The following is a 20,920-nucleotide window of genomic DNA, read 5'->3' as shown; positions in this document are numbered from 1 at the left end:
ATTGTACATGGGTGATGGGTATAAAGGGGTTCATTATACTATTTTTATATTTCTGAGTAGCTTGTATATTATATACCACACATGGATTAGTTCTGTTTCGGTTTTGCAAGATGAAAGAGTTCTAGAGACTAGTTGCACAGCAACGTGAATATACTTAACACTACTGAATGGTGCACTTAGAAATGGTTAAGATGGCAAAGTTTATGGTATGTGTTTTTACCACAACAAAGATAATTAAAAACAGATAAGTAAAAACTAAAAACTGGACTCCAGGTGCACCCACAGTACTGCTATAGACTTCATATGAAAAGTTATTGGGGGGCACCTGGGTGGCTCAGTCGGTTAAGCCGCTGCCTTCGGCTCAGGTCATGATCCCGGGTTCCTGGGATTGAGCCCCGCATCGGGCTCCCTGCTCAGCGGGGAGCCTGCTTTCTCCCTCTGCCTCCACCTCCCTGCTCATGCTCATGCTCTGTCTCTCTCTCTCTCTCAAATAAATGAATAAAATCTTTTAACAAAATAAAAGCATAATATGTCACAACCAAGTAAGACTAAAGGGGGATTACAAGGGAATTTAAAAATTTTGAAGAATATTAGTATGAATATTAATATTAATTGAACTAAACAGGGGCAAAAATCATTAACAGAAAAACGAATACAGATGATTTGAAACATAAATAGATGCTCAATCACTCTCCTAGTAAGAGAAATGAAAATTAAAACTGCATTTGGGATATCATTTCTCACCTATCAAGATTGGCAAAAATCTAAAAGTTCAACAATCCACCCTGTGGTGAAGTTGTGGGAAAACACACTCTCCTCTATCACTGGGCACAGTCCAAGTGATACAATCCTATGGAGGTGAATGTGAAAATATTTAGCAAATTACAATTGCATTCAATTACAATTCAGAAATGACATTTCTGGGACTCTATTCCAGGAATACACCTATACATGATTGGAAGGTATATTGCAAGATGGCCCATTGTGGCATTGTTTGAAATAGAAAAATATAGAAAAATCCAAGTGTTCATCAGCAGGACTCAAAGAAATCAATGAAATCAAATCATCAGCATATTCCAGTCAGTAGACTCAAGAAGCATCAAGATGTAACATTAGCAGTAAGAATAAACATGGTTTCAGAGCAGGGCAAAGAAAGACCTGGGGACCAGTATGTATGACAAATTGTAACTGGGGAAAGAAACTGGAACCAATGAGTACAGGTTGTGTCTGGGGTTCTAGTAAGATGTTATGATAGTACTTACTGTCCATTAAATGCACTGATATTTCTTGTGCCCTAATTGTGTGTTATGTAATGTATCTGCAAATACATTATGATGCTGGCACATGAATATAATAATTCTCGGCGAACAAACGAACATGCAAGAGGAAGGAAAGCTCTTTACAGAACAATGTCAACTAATAATTATAGAAAGACATAGAATTAGAAAACCACCATCTGCAAACCCCAAGTTAATCATTGTTTTAAGCAAAGATCATCAATGGATGATAAAACGATCTTGTGAATGCTTACTGAGTGTTATGGGCTGCATTGTGTTCCCCCAAAATTCGTATGTGAAGCCCTAACCCTCAGTATCTGAGAATGTGACATATTTGGAGATAAGGCCTTTGAAGAGGTGATTAAGTTACAGTGATGCCCTTAGGGTGAGCACTGATCCAATCTGACTGGCGTCTTTATAAGAAGAGATTAGGATTTACAGAGAGACACCGAACATGAACATGCATAGCTGAGCAACCCTGTGAAAATGCAGCAAGGGAGGGGCCATATGCAAGCCAAGGAGAGAGGCCTCAGGACAAACCAAACCTGCCAACACCTTGTTCTTGGACTTCTAGCCTCCACAACTGGTGAGAAAATGATTTCTGTTATTTAAGCCACCCAATTTATGGTATTAGGCTATGGCAGCCCTAGCAAACAAACACATTGGGTGAATAGATTATTCACATGGTCCCTAAAGAATTACCCCATAGAAAAATAATGAAATACAAAAGAAAAAAGATTTCTGGGGCACCTGGGTGGTTCAGTCAGTTAAGCATCCGACTTCTGATTTCGGCTCAGGTCATGATCTCAGGGTCATGAGATCCAGCCCCTCCGAGGGCTCTGAGCTCAGCCAGGAGCCTGCTGGAGATTCTCTCTCCCTCTCCCTCTGCCCCTCCCTGTTCTCTCTCTAAAATAAATAAATAAATCTTTAAAAAAAAAGAAAAGAAAAAATATTTCTTTACAATGAAGAGATTAAACTTAGCCGTTACCAAATATAGAATGCATGGAAACATGTTTCCAGACATGACTCACCGAGAGGGACAAATCACCCATGCGGATTTCTTTCCCAAGCTGTTTGACCTAAATCTATTCATGAGGAAACAATTAGAAATGCAGAAACATCTACACCACAATTGGCAAACTCTCTTCAAAAATATCAAGGTCGTGACAGACAAAACAGGCTGGGAAAATGCTCTTAGGTTAAAAAGAGATTAGAAAAAAAAATAATAAAAATAAAAAGAGATTAGAGACTAAAGAGATGAGATGACATGAACGATGCCAAATGCCAGGCATGAGCCCTAATAGTATTTGGGATTTTAAAAAGTTGTAAAGAAATTTAAGGGTAATTAGAAACATTTGAATTTGGGATGCGCACTATTATTTTATCATTGTTAAATTTCTTAAGTGTGATGAGGTTTTCGGGAGGAGTTGGGGGAGGTGATGGAACTGTCTGTAATCCGATGGTGGTGGTGGTTATACAAATCTATACGTTTATTCAAATTAATGAACTGTACACCAAGAATTTAATTTTATTATATGATAATTTTTAAATAAAATTGAAAGTCGGAGTGCCTGGGTGGCTCAGTCAGTTAAGCATTTGACTTTGGCTCAGGTCTTGATCTCAGGGTCCTGGATTGAGCCCCAGGTTGGGCTCCCTGCTCAGAGCGAAGTCTGCTTCTCCCTCTCCCTCTGCCCCTCCCTTCACTCATGCGTGTATGTGTGTGTGTGTGCTCGCACATGCGTGCGCATGCACACGTGTGTGTGCACGCACTCTCTCAGATAAATAAATAAAATCTTTTTTAGAAACTGAAAATTGTATCTCGGATTTCTTAGATGTGGGAATGGGCTTGTGGCTCTGCAAAAAAAAAAAAAAAAGTCCTATTCTTAGGAGTGTGGAAATATACAAAGATGACCCAAATGGGGACAGAGACTACAGAGCTTTCTATAGCAAGGGAGGCAGTCAGCATCACGTATAGTGAAAAAAGGAAAGACTTCAGGTATGCCCTGTGGAAATAAATGAAGACAAACCAAATGAGAAAAGCAAAGGACATTCATTCTGAACTTGCTCTAGCAAGGAAATCAGACACTGTCACTTGCCTTTTGGCAGAGACTCAAAGGCAGACAGAGGGGGTAACGCTTTATAGTAAAAAAAAAAAAAAAAAAAGAGGGAAGGCTTCAGGTGTGTTCTAATTGGAAAGCTGTTGGCATGAGGAAGCTGTAGGCAGGCTAATAACTAGAAGCCGGGCATCCTAGGTGATTGGTTTGGGGAGCAGATTTGGTTTTCTCTGGATGGACCTGAGTTGGAAGTGGAGAGTGGGGGCAAAAAATGAGGAGGTTGGTGGTCATTGACTAAGTCCTGGCCATCTAGACCCATTGCTGCAGAGGTAATGGTTTGGCTTCTCAGGATTATTGCTATAGAAGTTGTAGGTCAGAATTCTATTGTCATAATACAGTTGACCCTTGAACAATGCTGGGCTTAGGGGCACTGCTCCCGCCAACACACACACAGTGGAATAACTTTTGATTCCCTCCAAATTTAGCTACTAATAGCCTACCGTTGACTAGAAGCCTTACTGATAACGTAAATAGTTGATTAACACATATTTTGTATGTTCTATGTATTATATACTGTATTCTTACAATAAAGTAAGCTAGCGAAAAGAATGCTATTAAAATTGTAAGAGAAAATACATTAACAATACTGTACTGTATTTATCAAGAAAATTCTGCCTATAGGTGGACCTGTGCAGTTAAAACTCCTTTGTTCAAGGATCAACTCTATATGGTCTGGCCATTGTCCATTTGTATATTCAGTCCCTCAGGAGATACATGCTGAGTATTTAGCTTTTAGAGAGCATAATGTTTGCAGTTTACTGTAGAAAGGTATTATAAAACAAACATGCTGGAGTCCTTTCTTTCTTTCTTTTGCTATCTGTCCTTCCCCCTTCCGCATGAACTTTGACTAGTGGATAAGCCACAAGGCTTACAAAAACAATTCTCAGAAAGTACTGTTCTGATGATATGGGGGTCTGATCGGGAGAGGGGCTCAAAAACTAGAACAATCCCCTAACTGTGAGCTTCCCTTAAGGTAAAAAAAACCTATCACCTAAGCCCAAACTGCAAAGACACATATCCAACTTTCCCCTATATAAACCCTAATCATGCTTCAATCTGGGGTCAGAGGTGGGGGTGGGGTTACCTGATGCCCATCAGTTGAATATAGCCTTTAACAACTCTACTTCAGTTCCTTAAATAATTTTCTTTGGACATTTTATTTATTTATTTATTTATTTATTTATTTATTACATTATTTTTAAATGATGGGGCCTGTATGTATGTACAGAAAGAGATTATGCAAATGTAGCAAAAATTAACAGTTGTTATATCCAGGTGGAGGGCATTTGGATGTTCCTAGTACAATTCTTTCAACTTTTGTGTAGTGTAAAAATTTTCCAAAAAAGTTGGGTGTAAGGGGCGCCTAGGTGGCTCAGTCGGTGAAGCATCTGCCTTCGGCTCAGGTCATGATCTCAGGGTCCTGGGATCGAGCCCCGCATCGGGCTCCCTGCTCAGCGGGGAGCCTGCTTCTCCTTCTCCCTCTCCCACTCCCCCTGCTTGTGCTCTCTGGCTCTCTCTATCTCTCTGTCAAATAAATAAATAAAATCTTTAAAAAAACAAAAAAACAACCTTAAAAAATTTGGGTGTAAAATAAATAAGCTATCATTGCCTGCTGTCTCCTGACATATGTAAATGGTTGTGGCTTTGGTCCAGAGGTCCCTGCTTAGCCATTGAACCTGATACTTTTATGAAGTTTTCCTCTACCTCTGTCAGTGGAAGACAGATAATATTTTACCATATTGTAAGATATTTTTCATCTACTGAAGGAAGAAGGCATGCAAGACAAGGCTGATGGGAAGACCGTGGATACCACTCTTTGCATTTACCTAATAGGATAAAAAGGTGCTCATCATTATGTCCTTAGCTGCAGATGTGTAAATATTCTGACCTTGCATTCTTCCTTGTTTTCAACTGGTTGCCAGCATAAATGTGAAGATTCACAACTGGCCTGCTCCAGGATTCAGGACAGTCAGTTGTAGAATTATTTTTATTTTATTTTACTTTATTTTTTTCTTTAAAGATTTTCTTTATTTATTTGTCAGAGAGAGAGAGCGCACAAGCAGGGGGATCGGCAGGCAGAGGGAGAAGCAGGTCCCCGCTGAGCAAGGAGCCCGATGTGGGACTCGATCCCAGGACCCTGGGATCATGACCTGAGCCGAAGGCAGACACTTAACCGACTGAGCCGCTCAAGCATTGCCAGTTGTAGAGTTTAAAAGGAGACTCTGATCTCTCTATTTGAAGTGGCAGCCCCCTCCCCCAATATTTCTAACTCACATTAGTGCCCCATCCACCCCCTTTAGTGTTATCAACTATTGACAAACAGTGTTTATTGCCCTCTTCCCCACTAGGATGTTGGGCTCATGAAACTAGGAGTTTGGGGTCTGTTTTGTTTTACCCAATATCAAGTACCAAGAGCAGTGACTGGTGATCAATAAATATTTGATGGATGAACAAATAGGGTCTTAAATACTTACAAGTTCTCCATCTTTTTAGCATTTCCTGCCTTACTCCTACCAAATCAATTTTATAATTAGTTGTATCATCCAGAGATGCCTGCAGAGTCTTTTGAAGGGAATAATCTTTTAAGACAATGACCCTGCTTTTATGTGTTTTACTGCTCTCTACGTGTGTGGTACAGCTACCAAAAATAAAGCAGTCAATTACTGCACATATATGAGAAGCAGAAATCACTTCAGTATCAGCATGAGCAAGTAAATGAGTGAACAGTAAATGAATAAGATCATTCTGAAAAAACAGAAGGCTACGAAGAAAACTAAGGCATGGTGAGGAGCTAGAGAGTAGTGGGGGTAGGTCGGGGAAGGAAGACATCTAAAGAAAAGACACTGGAGCAGGTATGATGATGGAGTGAGCCATGGAGCCAGAGCATCTTTGGCAGGGGCTTCAGTAAGTGTCAAGGTCATGGGCCTCCTGCCTCTCTGCTCATCCCACCACTGGATGGCGTCTCTGGGCTGGGGCCAACGATTTTCTTGCCCTACTCAAGGAAGGGATGGCACTTTTCTCCATGCAGACTTTGTCTTTTTACATTTAGATATTTACCTAACAGCTTAATTTTCCCAATTAATTTAAATAGTATTTATTTATTTTTATTTTATTTATTTCAAAGATTTTATTTATTTGAGAGAGAGAGAGAGAGACAGAGAGCGCGCGCGCGCACGAGCAGGGGGGAGGGGCAGAGGGAGAGGGAGAAGCAGGCTCCCCGCTGAGCAGGGAGCCAACGCGGGGCTCGATCCCAGGACCCCAGGGTCATGACCTGAGCCGAAGGCAGACGCTTAACCGACTGAGCCACCCAGGCGCCCCTAATTTAAATAGTTTTGATAGTAAAGTTAGCACTTAATGTGCCTACCACCCTTTGTATGGCCTTGATGATAACCTGCATCTATCCATGTGGTCCCCCAATTCATTGCCCTGCCTCCCCTTAACTGAGGTAAACATCATCCTGAATCGCAAGTTCATAAACCTTTTATTTTTTAACGTAATTTTCTTGCAATTACATACAGTCCTAAATAGTTTATGTTCTTTATGTTAGTAGCTTTTATTCTTATAAAAGTGTGTTATGCTTTATATAATCTTTCGGGAATTACAGGGTTTTTTTTCTTTAATGTTCATCCATATTGTTGAGTATTATTCTAGTTTATTCATTTTGACTCCTGTTGATGAGCATCCAGTTTTGTTTCTAGGTTTTTCTGTTGTGAAGGGATTGTCATGCATATCCTAGGTTTCATGTGGGAATGTTCCTTTTCGTTTGTTTGTTTGACGAAGAGAGGGTGTGGGGGGGGAGGGGTGGAGGGAGAGGGAGAGAGAGAATCTTAAGCAGGCTCCATGCCCAGTACAGAGCCTGAACTCGGGGCTCGATTTCACGACCCTGAGATGATGACCTGAGCCGAAATCAAGGGTCGGATGCTTAACTGACTGAGCCAGCCAGGCCCCCTACCCTCTTTTGGATACATTCCTACGAGTGGACTGGCTGGATTGTGAGGTATGTAAATATTCACTTGTAGGAGGGAATGCCTATTTTCTAAAGTGGTGTCATAAGCACACTATGAAGGTGCACACCATGAGTTGTGTCTTTCCACAATGTCAGCTTTATTCAATCATAAAGCAAAGTTTATCACCATTATAAAGCAGGTTCGGGACTCCAAACTCAGTGACATTTCACCATGTGATTAAACCTGGCTTCTTACACAGCACACAGAGCAAGACAGAAGACCAACCACGCAACGAACAAGATAACAGAAGGGTGTAGGAAGTTAAGGAATGAAACACAAAGTCAGTCTGTGAGCATGCAATTGAGATAAGGCCTCCGCCCAATCTGGGGCCGCTCTTGGCACCTGCTGCTTCTTACGTTCAAGCAGTGAAGGATCTCAGTTCTGTTCGGAGATCAATCGGGCACAGCTATCAGAGGCAGCTGCCTTTTCTAAGTGGTCAGACAGAAGGGTCACGTCTGAAGAGTCTGACAGCTTGCTGCAAAAAATCCTCCCCTTTTAAAGGGGTTTAATTGGTTTCGGGTCCCTGCAGACCTCCTCTGGTTCTGCTCGTTATCAGTTCTGGGGTGTCGGCTGATGCTGGTCCCGGCCATCCCTCCTAGCTGCAGTACCTTTACCTACTTGCGTCATTGCTCGACACGGGCTCCTGCTTGACACGACAGACTCCATTTTGCTCTCTACAAGCGGTTACACTGATTCACATTCCTTCCACAGGGCAAAACGATCCTGTGGGTGCACATCCTCTTCCATACTGGGTATTGTCAGACTGAAATTTTTGTGAATTGAGTGGGTATAAAATGTCATCTCATCACGTCCTGATTTGTATTTGCCTGATAGCTAATGACTTTGAACACCTCCTCATATGCTTATTGGCTCTATCTTTCCTTCTTCTCTGAAATGGTCTAACGGTCTATTATTTTTTTGAAATATAACTGTAGTACTATTAAGATGCTCAACAACATGAACAGGGATTCTTGAAACTCTATATAGAAGCACGTCAGACAAGCTACCAGTGATTCAATTCCTTCTTTGTTTCTTCATTCAGTAAACTATCAGACCAGGGCTATATATGTAGAAAGAGAATTTGGAATGCTTAGAGTCCAACCCTCTAAGAAAGCAAAAAGTAGCTCGGACTATAAAAATCTGCCCTGCCATTCATCAGGCTAGGAGAACAATCACAGATAAAGTCAGATGCAAAGTTATTGGGAAACACTATTTCTCCCAAGGACGTGCTGCTGCTGTCATGCCATAAAGAACTCTACTTTGAGTGACTACTGCTTTCTCAGTCACTGGGAAACTTCCTTCACTACAATCACGGACTATCAGAAAGCTGCTATTTGAAACGGTATCAGTTCAAACGAAACATCCTACTCTTGCTGGAGACTCTAAGTCACTTAGACACAAAGAAGCAGCCAGGATTTCCAACCCTGACCAGAGATGAGGGGTATCTAGACACAACATTTTATATCTATCTTAACTTTATTGTTTTCAGGAAAACAGGACTCAAGTTCACTTTGTGGTTCACATACAGCTCCATTTTGCCTTAAGGTCACCAAAACACTGCTTCATTTCTATTTCACCTGAACTTCACCATTCCTCCGAATCCTGTAACTCTGTCTTTCCCTTTGTTTAGTGGTTCCATGGTTCCTCTGGTGTGTGGTCTCCCTCATTGACTGATGGATCTGTCAGACTACAAATGAGTCCCAGATGGTCTTAGGCTGAGTAGGACACTCTTACATTCCAGATTGTGAAACTGAGCAGAGAGGATGTGATTGGACTGAGAGCATCCAGTAAGTCCATACCTGGGCCTGTGTCGGGTCCCCTCAAAATACCTTCCTCACCTGAGGATTCAGAGAAACCTTCAGTGGGGTACAGAGCCTTCTGCCTGTAGGAGGACTTCTGCCTGTAGGACTCCTTGGAGGAGGCGATATTTGAACTTGGTTTTGAAGGGAAAGTAGGCATTCCCAGGTAAAGGGCAACAGGACTTCTTCCCTTCCTACCCCAGTGACACGTCCTAGAAGGGTATGGGCATCTAATATAGAAGGGAATTTCTATATTAGAAGTAATATTAGGGACAGCAAACCGGTTGAAGGGCAGCATCAGTCTCGTCTTAAAGCTACATTTTCAAAAGGGCACTATCACAGTGCAGATTTTATTTTATGTGGAAATAAAAATAATAGTTTCCTGAAGATGCTTTTATTGACGTAATGCTTTAGATTAAGGAAAAATAAAAAAGTATTATTTGTTCATATTTTATTTCATCTGGGGTTGCTGGAGTGGGAGATAATGTAGACTATGGGAGCATTCAGACCCCGCAGCCAACCCCTACAAGCACAACGGAGGGGAATCTGACACCGACTTCCCCTTTATCCCTCAGTGCTATGTCCTAGGAGGCCTGCACACCCCCAATTTCTTCCCCTTCTTCGCTCGTGGTATGTTCCAGGAGAGCACTGTAAACCAGTCTGACTTCTCCCCCGCTTTCACATCGTGTGGTATCTGCCAGGAGAGCACAGCCGCTGGCACGTCTGCGTCTTTCCAGAGGCCCTTCAGCTTCTCTGAACATTATCACACAGATCCAGAGTACAGATCCAAAGACCCCCCTCCTCCAGGAAGACCGCCCCAAAGAACGTCGCCACCCATGCTCCCCGCCACTGAGACAGCTCCGCCGCTCTGCTCTGTGAGTTTAGAGGCTTCCGCACCCTCGGTACGGAACGGTCACTCCTCCAACATGGCGCACCCCACGGGGAAGCGCGACCCGGGCGCGGCCACGTTCCCCGCCTGGCAACGCGGCCTAGGGGCCCTGAACGCTCCAAAGTACCGATTCCGTAACATCCCCATGTCGACTCTGGGCGGACAGCGGCTTCGAATGTAGTTTTGCGCGTGTGCAGGACCACGCCCCCTTCGTTCGTCGCCCCAAACCCTGAGAAGGGGCGGTGCTAGGGGGTGGTGACCGGAAGCGGCTACGGTTCTCAGCGGTGGTTTAATAGTTGTCAGGAGGATCTCAATGCTCTGTGTCGGAGGGATGTGGAGGTGATGGGGCCCCGGGGAGCGTGAGTGTTGGGGGATTCTGTGTGGTCAGTGATGGAATCGGTTGTCTAATGGATTGGATGATTCGATCATTATTTTGCAGGCTTTCCTCTTCTCTCAACGTTAAGGTCCTGAAGTTCACTCTAAGACCCACAAGGTTCGGTCCATTATGTTCTAAGTGTACCCTAAGAGTTGATTTTTCTTCTGCCCACGAGTTATTTAGAAGTGCGTTTTTAGTTTCCAAAAGTTTATCTTTTTAATAGATTTCTAGCCTTAGTTTTCTGTGGTCAGAAAAATGTCTACGTGAAGCTCCTTCCTCGAAACAGGAGAAGACTCATGGCCTAGGCCGTGGTGAATTTTTATAAATGTTCCATATTTTAATCAAAAATAATATTTAGTTGTTTAGTTGTCAACTGTGTCATACAAAATTTACACTCTTTGTTGTCCTTGTCTCCTGTTCCCGAGGAGAGAGAAATTCTCCAGTGTGTTGGTGATTGGTCCGTTTCTCCTTCCTGCTGTTCGTGGTGCATTTTGAGTTCAGTGTTGTATCTAGTGTGAGACTTAGGTTGAAGCTCATCTGTTTGAATGTTCAATTACTCAAGCACCATCTGTTGAAGACTATCCTTCCTTCTTTGACTTGTTTTGCACCTTTGTGAAAAATAAATTGCACATACTTGTGTGGGGCTATTTTTAGGTTCTTTATTCTGTTCCATTGATCTATGTGTCTATTTAGTTTTATCATGAATGGGTGTTGAAATTTGTCAATATTGTATGAATTTATATGATCTTGTGATTTTTCTTCTTTAGCTTGTTAATATGGGAGAATGCACTGATTGATTTCTGAATGTTGAACCAGCCTTACATTCCTGGAATAGATCTCACTTGGTTGTGGTGTATAATTCTTTTTATATGTTCGCGGAATGGATTAGCTACTGCCTTTTTTTTTTTGAGGATTTTCTGTAACTCGGTTTATGAAAGATATTGGCCTACAGTTTTAGTTTTTTGTACTGTTTTTGTCTGGTTTTAGTATTAGGGTAGTACTGGCCTCATAGAATGAGGTAAGAAGTATTCTCTTTTGTATTTTCTGGAAGAGATTATGTAGAATTATGCTAATTTTTCCTTTAACTGGTTGAATCCTCCAGTGAAACCATCTGGGCCTGGACATTTCCTTTTGGAAGCTTTGTGATGATGGCTTCAAATTCTGTAGTAGTTATATGATTTCAGATTATCTATTTAATTTTTTTCAGAGTGTATATTTAGCAGTGGGTGAGTTGTGGAAGTTTGTGTTTTATGGAAGTTGTTGAATTTATGTGTATTTAAGTTGTTTGTGGTAATCCCTTACTTTCATTTTAATGGCTGCAGCATCTGTAGTTATATCTTATGTTTCAGTTCTGGTATTGGTAATTCTTATCTTGTTTCTTTTTATCTTTATCAGTCTTGCCTGAGGATTACCACTTTTATCAATCTTTTCAAAGAACCAGCTTTTGGTTTCAGTGATTGTTCTGTATTGTTTATCTGTTTTCAATTTCTTTTTTTCTGTATTTACATATATTATCTCAACTATTTTTTTTTCAGGTGTACAATAGAGTGATTCAACAATTTGGTAAGTGTTTTCAATTTCATTGATTTATGCTCTTACATCTATTCCTTCCTTCCTTCTGCTTGCTTTGGGTTTACTTTGTTCTTTTTCTAGTTTCTTGAGATGGGAGCTTAAATTTTTGATTTAAGACCTTAATTCTTTTCTCATATAAACATTTAGTACTATAAATTTCCCTCTCGACACTGCTTTATCTTCATCCCCCAAATTTTGATCTGTTGTGTTTTTATTTTCATTCGCGACTTTTTAATTTGCCTTGAGACCACCTCTTTGATCCATGGATGATATAGAAATGTATTGTTTAATTTTCAAGTGTTTGGAGACTTTCCTGTTATCTTTCTGTTATTGATTTCTAGTTTGGTGATATTAGAGGACATATATCATATGATTTCAATTTATGGAGGTTTGTTTTATGACCCTGGGTGTGGTATGTCTTGGAGAATGTCGCATGGGTGCTTGAAGAGAATGTGTATTTTTTTTTAAGATTTTATTTATTTATTTGACAGAGATCGAGGCAGCAAGAGAGGGAACGCAAGCAGGGGGAGTGGGAGAGGGAGAAGCAGGCTTCCCGCTGAGCGGGGAGCCTGATGCGGGGCTCCATCCCAGGACCCTGGGATCATGACCTGAGCTGAAGGCAGTCGCTTAACCAACTGAGCCACCCAGGCGCCCTGTATCAGTACTTCTTTTTGATTGTAAAATAATATTCCATTTTATGGATATACTAAATTGTGTTTCTCCATTTTCAATTGATGGACATTTAGGTGATTTCCACTTTTTGGCTACTATGAATAATACTGCTGTGAATAGTTGTGTATGTAAGTTTTGGAGAGGACATGTGTTTCCATTTCTCTTGGCAAGGTACCTAGGAGTGGAATTGCTGGATCATATGGTGACTCTGTGGGTAACATTTTGAGGAACTGCCAAACTGTCAGAGTGGCTATACCATTTTCCATTTCTACCAGCAATATATGAGAGCTCCAATTTATTCACATCTCACCAATACCTGTTACTGTCTTTTTTTACCCCTTATTTTAGCCATCCTCATGGATGTGAAGCGGTCTCCTAATGAATGGAATATTTTGGTTTTGCTTTGCATTTCTGTAATGACTAACGATATTGAACGTCTTATGTTACGATCAGACCATGTAGCCTGTCAATTCCCAACATTAAAACATCTGCGAGATTTTCTCTTTTTTTTTTTTTAAGATTTTTAATTTATTTATTTGAGAGAGAGAGAATGAGAGATAGAGAGCACGAGAGGGAAGAGGGTCAGAGGGAGAAGCAGACTCCCTGCTGAGCAGGGAGCCTGATGTGGGACTCGATCCTGGGACTCCAGGATCATGACCTGAGCTGAAGGCAGTCGCCCAACCAACTGAGCCACCCAGGTGCCCGATTTTCTCTTTTTTTTAAGATTTATTTATTAGAGAGAGAGAGTAAGCGAGGGGAGGGTCAGAGGGAGAGAATCTTTCAAGCAACCTCCCCACAGAGCACAGAGCCCTACATGGGGCTCGATCCCAAGACCCATGAGATCATGACCTGAGCCGGAACCAAGAGTCAGTTGCACGACTGAGCCACCCAGGTCCCCTTACCAGATTTTCTTCATGGCCAAGTTATTAAATGGAATTCTGTACAAGTTCCATGGGCATAAGGAAAGAAAGCATAGTCTCTCTTTGATATAACATCATGTTTATGTGTTTAAAATTCAACTTGTTCATGCCTTTTATTTTATTCCTTATTTACTTTCTTGTTTCCTCTTTATCCCATTTCTTACTTCTGTTTTTCTTAATTAAGTTCCTCTTCATTTTATAAAGGATACTTTCCCTTTCCCAACAAGAATGACTAAATCTGTAGTGCTTTTATTAGTTGATCAGAATAAAACTGTTTCTAAATATAGACACAGAGACACCCTCTCCTCCCTAGATCCTGTAAGAGGAGAAACAGTTTTACCTCTGCATATTTTGAGGTAGTTAAGACATTGGAGTCTCAGGCTATTAGCATTTTCCTTATGGCCTATCTCTTCTGTTTTAAGAAACTCTACTTTTTTTTAGTTCCAAATCGCAGTCATGTTTTCAACATCTGTTAAACAGAACCATGTTTATTTTAAGCCTACCACACAAAAGGTACTGAGTATTATAGTGTTGAGAATGTAAATTTTGAAGCCAGGTAGACTGGCTTTGACTTAATATCACTAGGCCTCTGTTTCTGTGTGCATAAAATGAAATAATAATAATTATGGCAACACATGGGTGAGAGGATCGTTGTGCAAATTAAGTGAGGTAGCTACTTCTGCATATTACCTGATCCCTTGTAATGACAGTACTTGCTAATCTGAATTAAATGTTTCCTGGGGCCAGCCTGCTGCCAAGTGCCTTACAAACGTCATCTCATTTAATTTTCACAACCCCTTGAGGTGAATAGTTTTGACTCATTTTGAAAAGAAAAGTAAAGAAGCATTTTTATATTCTCATAGCTAAAAGTTGGCAGAGCGAGAATTTAAGGCTTAAAGAATGTTTGTCCAAATGTCATGGTCTTGCTCATATTCCATTTTGATGAATGACTAGAATGGGTGTTGGCTGGACTTCGTCTATCCCACAATATCCAAGGCCAGGAACTGTACTTTGGTGCCCCCAGGAAGCATTTGTGGGGTCAATGCTAAATGACTGACCATGTGGACACTGTCTTTGCAGGTTTCTTGGAGTCTCTGTTGAACCTGTGGGCCAGACCCCACAGCGGAGGCTGCAGGAACTGTCTTCTGGCCCCAGCAGCTCAGCTCTGATTGAGTCCACGGAGCCCACTTGGCTTCAGGCTCGTGGGAGGAGCATCAGCAAGAGAGCTGGAGGGCTGATGCCCAACAGGAACATGCCAGCCAACTGGAGCTCTCCTGGGCCATCCCTGGCTCGAGCTGTGGGGAGATGTGACAACTCCTGTGAGGTGAGGAGGAAGAGGTACCCAGGGCCAGGAATCTAGAATGAAAGACAGTAACTCATTAATTTGTATGACTTGTTCTTTAAGCAAGCAGCATAATCAGGGAAGTTTTATTGGTCATTCTTTTCCCTTGTGTGAATTTTCTTCTCTTGCCCATTGCTGCTTTATTTATCTTAGCTTATGGATTTCTTTATGGAAGGATAACTAACATACCATGTTATATTACTTGCAGATGTACAACATATTTTTTTTAGAGGGGGGTTGCGGAGAGGGGCAGAGGGAAAGAGAGAATCTTAAGCAGGCTCCACGCCCGGCGTGGAGCCCAATGCGGGGCTCAATCTTACAACCCTGTGATCATGACCTGAGCTGAAATCAAGAGTCAGACGTTTAACTGCCTGTTTAACCCAGGCGCCCCTCAGATGTGCAACATATTGATTGGAAAGTTTTATACATTACTAAATACCACAATAAGTGTAATCACCATCTGTCACCATACAATGTTATTACAGTGTTATTGATTCTATTGCCTAGGCTGTACCTTTCATTCCTATGACTTACTTATTTTACACCTGGCAGTTTGTACTCTTAATCCCCCTTATCTATTTTGCCATTACCCCATCGACCTCTCTTCTGGCAACCATCAGTTTGTTTTCTGTATTTAAGGATCTTTTTTCAGTTTTTTGATTTGTTTGTTTTATTTTTCAGATTCCACATATATGTGAAATCATGTGGTATTTGACTTTCTCTATCTGACTTATTTCGCTTATCATAATACTCTCTAGCTCTGTCCACACCATTGTAAATGGCAAGGTTTCATTCTTTTTTATGGCTCAATAATATTCCGTTATGTATATATATATAGATACTCCATTATATATATAGATATTCCACTATATATAGAGAGATATATAGATATATATACCATGTCTAATTTATCCGTTCATTAGTCGATGGATGTCTTGGACTCTTTCCATAATTTGACTATTGTTGATAATGCTGCTATAAACATTGGGATGCATGTACCCCTTCGAATCAGTACTTTTGTATCTTTTGGGCGAATACCTAGTAGTGCAATTGCTGGGTCATATGGCAGTTCTATTTTTAACTTTTTGAGGAACCTCCATACTGTTTTCTAGAGTGGCTGCACCAGCTTGCATTCCCACCAACAGTGCAAGAGGGTTCCCCTTTCTCCATATCTTCGCTAACATCTGTTGTTTCCTGTGTTGTTAATCTTAGCCATTCTGACAGGTGTGAGGTGATATCTCACTGTGGTTTTGATTTGTATTTCCCTGATGTTGAGTGATGTTGAGCATCTTTTCATGTGTCTGTTAGCCATCTGGATGTCTTCCTTGGAGAAATGTCTATTCATGTTTCTGCCCATTTCTTAACTGGATATTTGTTTTATGGGTGTTGAGTTTGATAAGTTCTTTATAGATTTTGGATACTAGCCCTTTATCTGATATGTCATTTGCAAATATCTTCTCCCATTCTGTACGTTGCCTTTTAGTTTTGTTGATTGTTTCTTTTGCTGTGCTGAAGCTTTTTCTCTTAATGAAGTCCCAGTAGTTCATTTTTGCTTTTGTTTCCCTTGCCTCCAGAGATGTGTCTAGTAAAAAGTAGCTGCGGCCAAGGTCAAAGAAGTTGCTGCCTGTGTTCTCCTCTAGGATTTTCATGGATTCCTGTCTCACATTTAGGTCTTTCATCCATCTTGAGTTTATTTTTGTGGGTGGTGTAAGAAAGTGGTCCAGTTTCATTCTTCTGCATGTGGCTGTCCAGTTTTCCCAACACTGTTTGTTGAAGAGACTTTTTTCCATTGGATATTCTTTTGTGCTTTGTCGAAGATTAGTTGACCATATAGTTGTAGGTCCATTTCTGGGCTCTCTATTCTGTTCCATTGATTTCTGTGTCTGTTTTTGTGCCAGTACCATACTGTCTTGATGACTACAGCTTTTTTTTTTAAAGATTTTATTTATTTATTTGACAGAGAGCTAGAGAGAGAGAGCACAAGTAGGCAGAGCAGCAGGCAGAGGGATAGGGAGAAGCAGACTCCCCGCTGAGCAGGAGCCCAACGTGGGGCTCGATCCCAGGACCCTGGGATCATGATCTGAGCCGAAGGCAACTGCCTAACCGACTGAGCCACCCAGGCGCCCCGACTACAGCTTTGTAATAGAGCTTGAAGTCTGGAATTGTGATGCCTCCAGTTTTGCTTTTCTTTTTCAGAATTGCTTTGTCTATTTGGGGTCTTTTCTGGTTCCATACAAATTTCAGAATTGTTTGTTCCTGCTCTGTGAAAAATGCTGGTGTTGATAGGGCTTGCATTAAATGTGTAGATTGCTTTGGGTAGTAAAGACATTTTAATAATGTTTGTTCTTCCAATCCATGAGCATGGAATGCTTTCCCATTTCTTTGTGTCCTCTTCAATTTCCTTCCTAAGTGTTCTATAGTTTTCAGAGTACAGCTCCTTTACCTCTTTGGTTAGGTTTATTCCTAGGTATCTTAGGGTTTTTGTGCAATTGTAAATGGGGTCGATTTCTTGATTTCTCTTTCTGCTGCTTCATTATTGGTGTATAGAAATGCAACAGATTTCTGTATGTTGGTTTTGTATCCTGTGACTTTACTGAATTTGTATATCAGTTCTAGCAATTTTATGGTGGAGTCTTTCAGGTTTTCTACATACAGTATCATGTTGTCTGCAAATAGTGAAAGTTTGACTTCTTCCTTGCCGATTTGGATGCCTTTTATTTCTTTTTGTTGTCTGACTGCTGAGACTAGAACTTCCAGTACTATGTTAAATAACATTGGTGAGAGTGGGCATCCCCGTCTTGTTTCTGACATTAGGGGTTAAACTCTCAGTTTTCCCCCATTGAGGATGACGTTAGCTCTGGGTCTTTCATATATGACCTTTATGATGTTGAGGTATGTTCCTTCTACCCTACTTTCTTGAGTGTTTTTATCAAGATAGGGTGCTGTATTTTGTCTCATTATTTTTCTGCATCTATTGACAGGATCATATGGTTTTTACCCTTTCTTTTTTTAATGTGGTGTATCATGTTGATTGATTTGCAGTTATTGACCTACCCTTGCAGCCCAGGAATAAATCCCACTTGATCGTGGTGAATGATTCCTTTAAGGTACTGTTGGATTTGATTTGCTAGTGTGTTGTTGAGAATTTTTGCATCCATGTTCATCAGGGATATTGGCCTGTAATTCTTTTTAGTGGGGTCTTTGGTTTTGGAATCAAGGTAATACTGGCCTTGTAGAATAAGTTTGGAAGTTTTCCTTCCATTTATATTTTTTGGGATAGTCTTTGAAGAGTAGCTATTAACTCTTCTTTAAATGTCTGGTAGAATTCCCCTGGGAAGCCATCTGGCCCTGGTTTTGTTTATTGGGAGATTTTTTGATTCCTCATTCAGTTTGTTTGCTGGTTATTGGTCTGTTCAAATTTTCTCTTTCTTCCTGTTTCAGTTTTGGTTAGGAATCTGTCTGTTTCTTCCAGATTGCCCAGTTTGTTGGCATATAATTTTTCATAATATTCTCTTATAATTGTTTGTATTTCTGTGGTATTTGTTGTGATCCCTCCTCTCTCATTTGTGATTTTATTTGAGTCCATTCTCTTCTTTTTGACAAGTCTGGCTAGGGGTTTATCAATTTTGTTAATTCTTTGAAAGAACCAGCTCCTAGGTTCATTGATCTATTCTACCTTTTTTTTTGTTTCTATATCATTTATTTCTGCTCTAATCTTTATTACTTCCCTTCTTCAGCTGGCTTTAGGCTTCATTTGCCGTTCTTTTTCTGGCTCCTTTAGGTGTGAGGTTAGGTTCTATATTTGAGATTTTTCTTGCTCCTGGGGGTAGGCCCGTATTGCTATATACTTCCTTCTTAGGACTGCTTTTGCTGCAGAGGTTTTGGACTAATGTGTTTTCATTTTCATTTGGTTCCATGTATTTTTTAAATTCTTCTTTAATTTCCTGGTTAACTCATTCATTCTTTAGTAGGACGTTCTTTAACCTCCATTTATTTGTCTTCTTTCCACATTTTTTCTTGTGGTTGACTTCAAGTTTCACAACGTTGGGGTCTGAAAATATGCATGGTACGATCTAAATCTCTTTGTACTGGTTAAGGCCTGATTTGTGACCCAGTATGTGATCTATTCTGGAGAATGTCCCATGTGCACTCGCAAAGAATGTATATTTGGCTGCTTTAGGATGAAATGTTTTGAATATATCTGTTAAGTCCATCTGGTCCAGTGTGTTATTCAAAGCCCTTGTTTCCTTGTTGATCTTCTGCTTAGATGATCTGTCCATTGCTGTAAGTGGGGTGTTAAAGTCCCCTACTGTTATTATATTATTATCAATGAGCTTCTTTATGTTTGTTATTAATTGATTTATATATTTGGGTGCTCCCAGGTTGGGGGCATAAATACTTACAATTGTTAGATCTTCGTGATGGATAGACCCCTTAATTATTATTTAATGCCCTTCTTCATCTCTTGTTACAGTCTTTGTTTTAAAATCTAGCTTGTCTGATATAAGTATGGCTACTCCAGCTTTTTTTGATATCTATCAGCATGATAAATGGTTCCCCACTCCCTCCCTTTTAATCCGGTGGTATCTTTGGGTCTAAAATGACTGTCTTGTTGTTTTTTTTTTATCCATTCTGATACCCCATGTCTCTTGATCGGGGCATGTAGCCCATTGACATTCAGAGTGATTATTGATATATATGAATTTGTTGCCATTGTATTATTTGTTAAGTAGTTGTTTCTGGAGCTTTTCTCTTTTCCTTTCTAGTCTTTATTGCTTTTGGTCTGTCTTTCCCACACAAAGAGTCCCCTTTAATATTTCTTGCAGGGCTGGTTTCGTGGTCTTGAACTCCTTTAGTTTTCGTTTGTCTGGGAAACTCTTTATCTCTCCTTCTATTCTGAATGACAGCCTCGCTGGATAGAGTATTCTTGGCTGCATATTTTTCCCATTTAGCACATTGAATATATCCTGCCCCTCTCTTCTGGCCTGCCAGGTTTCCGTGGCAAGATCTGCCACTAACCTTATTTGTCTTCCCTTATAAGTTAGGGACTTCTTTTCCCTTGCTGCTTTTAGGATTTTTTTCCTTATCTCTGTATTTTGCAAATTTTACTACAATGTGTCTTGGTGTTGGCCTGCTTTTGTTGATTTTGATGGAGTTCTCTGTGCCTTCTGGATTTGGATGTCTGTTTCCTTCCCCAGATTAAAGAAGTTTTCACCTATAATTTCTTCAAATAAACCTCTGCCTCATTTTCTCTCTCTTCTTCTTCTGGGACTCCTATAATATGAATGTTATTATGCTTCATGGAGTTGCTGAGTTCCCAATTCTACATTCATGATCCAATATTTTTCTTTCCCTATTTTCAGCTTTATTATTTTCCATAATTTTATCTTCTGTATCATTTATTCATTCCTCTGCTTCTTCCATCCTTGTGATCATTACATCCAATCCATTTCACATCTCAGTTATAGCATTTTTTATTTTGGCCTGACTACTTTTTAGGTCAAGGTTTCTCAAGCCCAGCTAGTTTCCTTATGATTGTTGCTTTGAATCCTGGGTCAGGCATATTACTTTATGTCCATTTCAATTAGATTCCTGGACGTGACCTTGTCTTGTTCTTTCTTTTGGGATGAATCCTCCATCTTGGCATTTCATCTACGTCTCTGGTTTTTTTTTTTTTTTAAGATTTTATTTATTTAGTTGAGACAGAGAGAGAGAGCATGAGCAGTGGGGAGGGGCAGAGGGAGAGGGAGAAGCAGACTCCCCGCTGAGTGCAGAGCCCGATGCGGGGCTCTATCCCAGGACCCTGAGATTGTGACCTGAGCCGAAAGCAGACACTTGACTGACTGAGCCACCCAGGCGCCCTTCGATCTCTGTTTTCTTCTGTGTGTTAGGAGAGCCTGTAATGTTTCTTGCTTCCGAGAGTAATGGCTTAATGAAGAAGAGGTCATGCAC

General features: G+C 40.6%; 2 protein-coding genes across 2 annotated transcripts in view; one reads left to right on the top strand and one right to left on the bottom strand.

Moving 5' to 3' along the window:
- The window catches only part of ZNF630 (zinc finger protein 630), a 265,177-nt gene that overhangs the window by 10,113 nt on the left and 234,144 nt on the right, over window positions 1-20,920 (bottom strand). The window lies entirely within an intron of this gene.
- Window positions 10,344-20,920, top strand: part of ZNF81 (zinc finger protein 81) — a 106,463-nt gene continuing 95,886 nt past the window's right edge. Inside the window, exons 1-3 of the mRNA XM_031026861.2 lie at window positions 10,344-10,425; window positions 11,998-12,025; window positions 14,707-14,950. Coding sequence (XP_030882721.2) covers window positions 14,864-14,950 — 87 coding nt within the window. The 5' untranslated portion in view covers window positions 10,344-10,425; window positions 11,998-12,025; window positions 14,707-14,863. The remainder of the gene's footprint in view (window positions 10,426-11,997; window positions 12,026-14,706; window positions 14,951-20,920) is intronic.

Source organism: Leptonychotes weddellii, chromosome X (assembly GCF_054177405.1).
Source record: "Leptonychotes weddellii isolate Sample4059 chromosome X, ASM5417740v2, whole genome shotgun sequence".
Lineage (NCBI taxonomy): Eukaryota > Metazoa > Chordata > Mammalia > Carnivora > Phocidae > Leptonychotes > Leptonychotes weddellii.
Note: the sequence above shows the minus strand (reverse complement) of the source record. Positions and strands in the feature narration are given on the sequence as shown.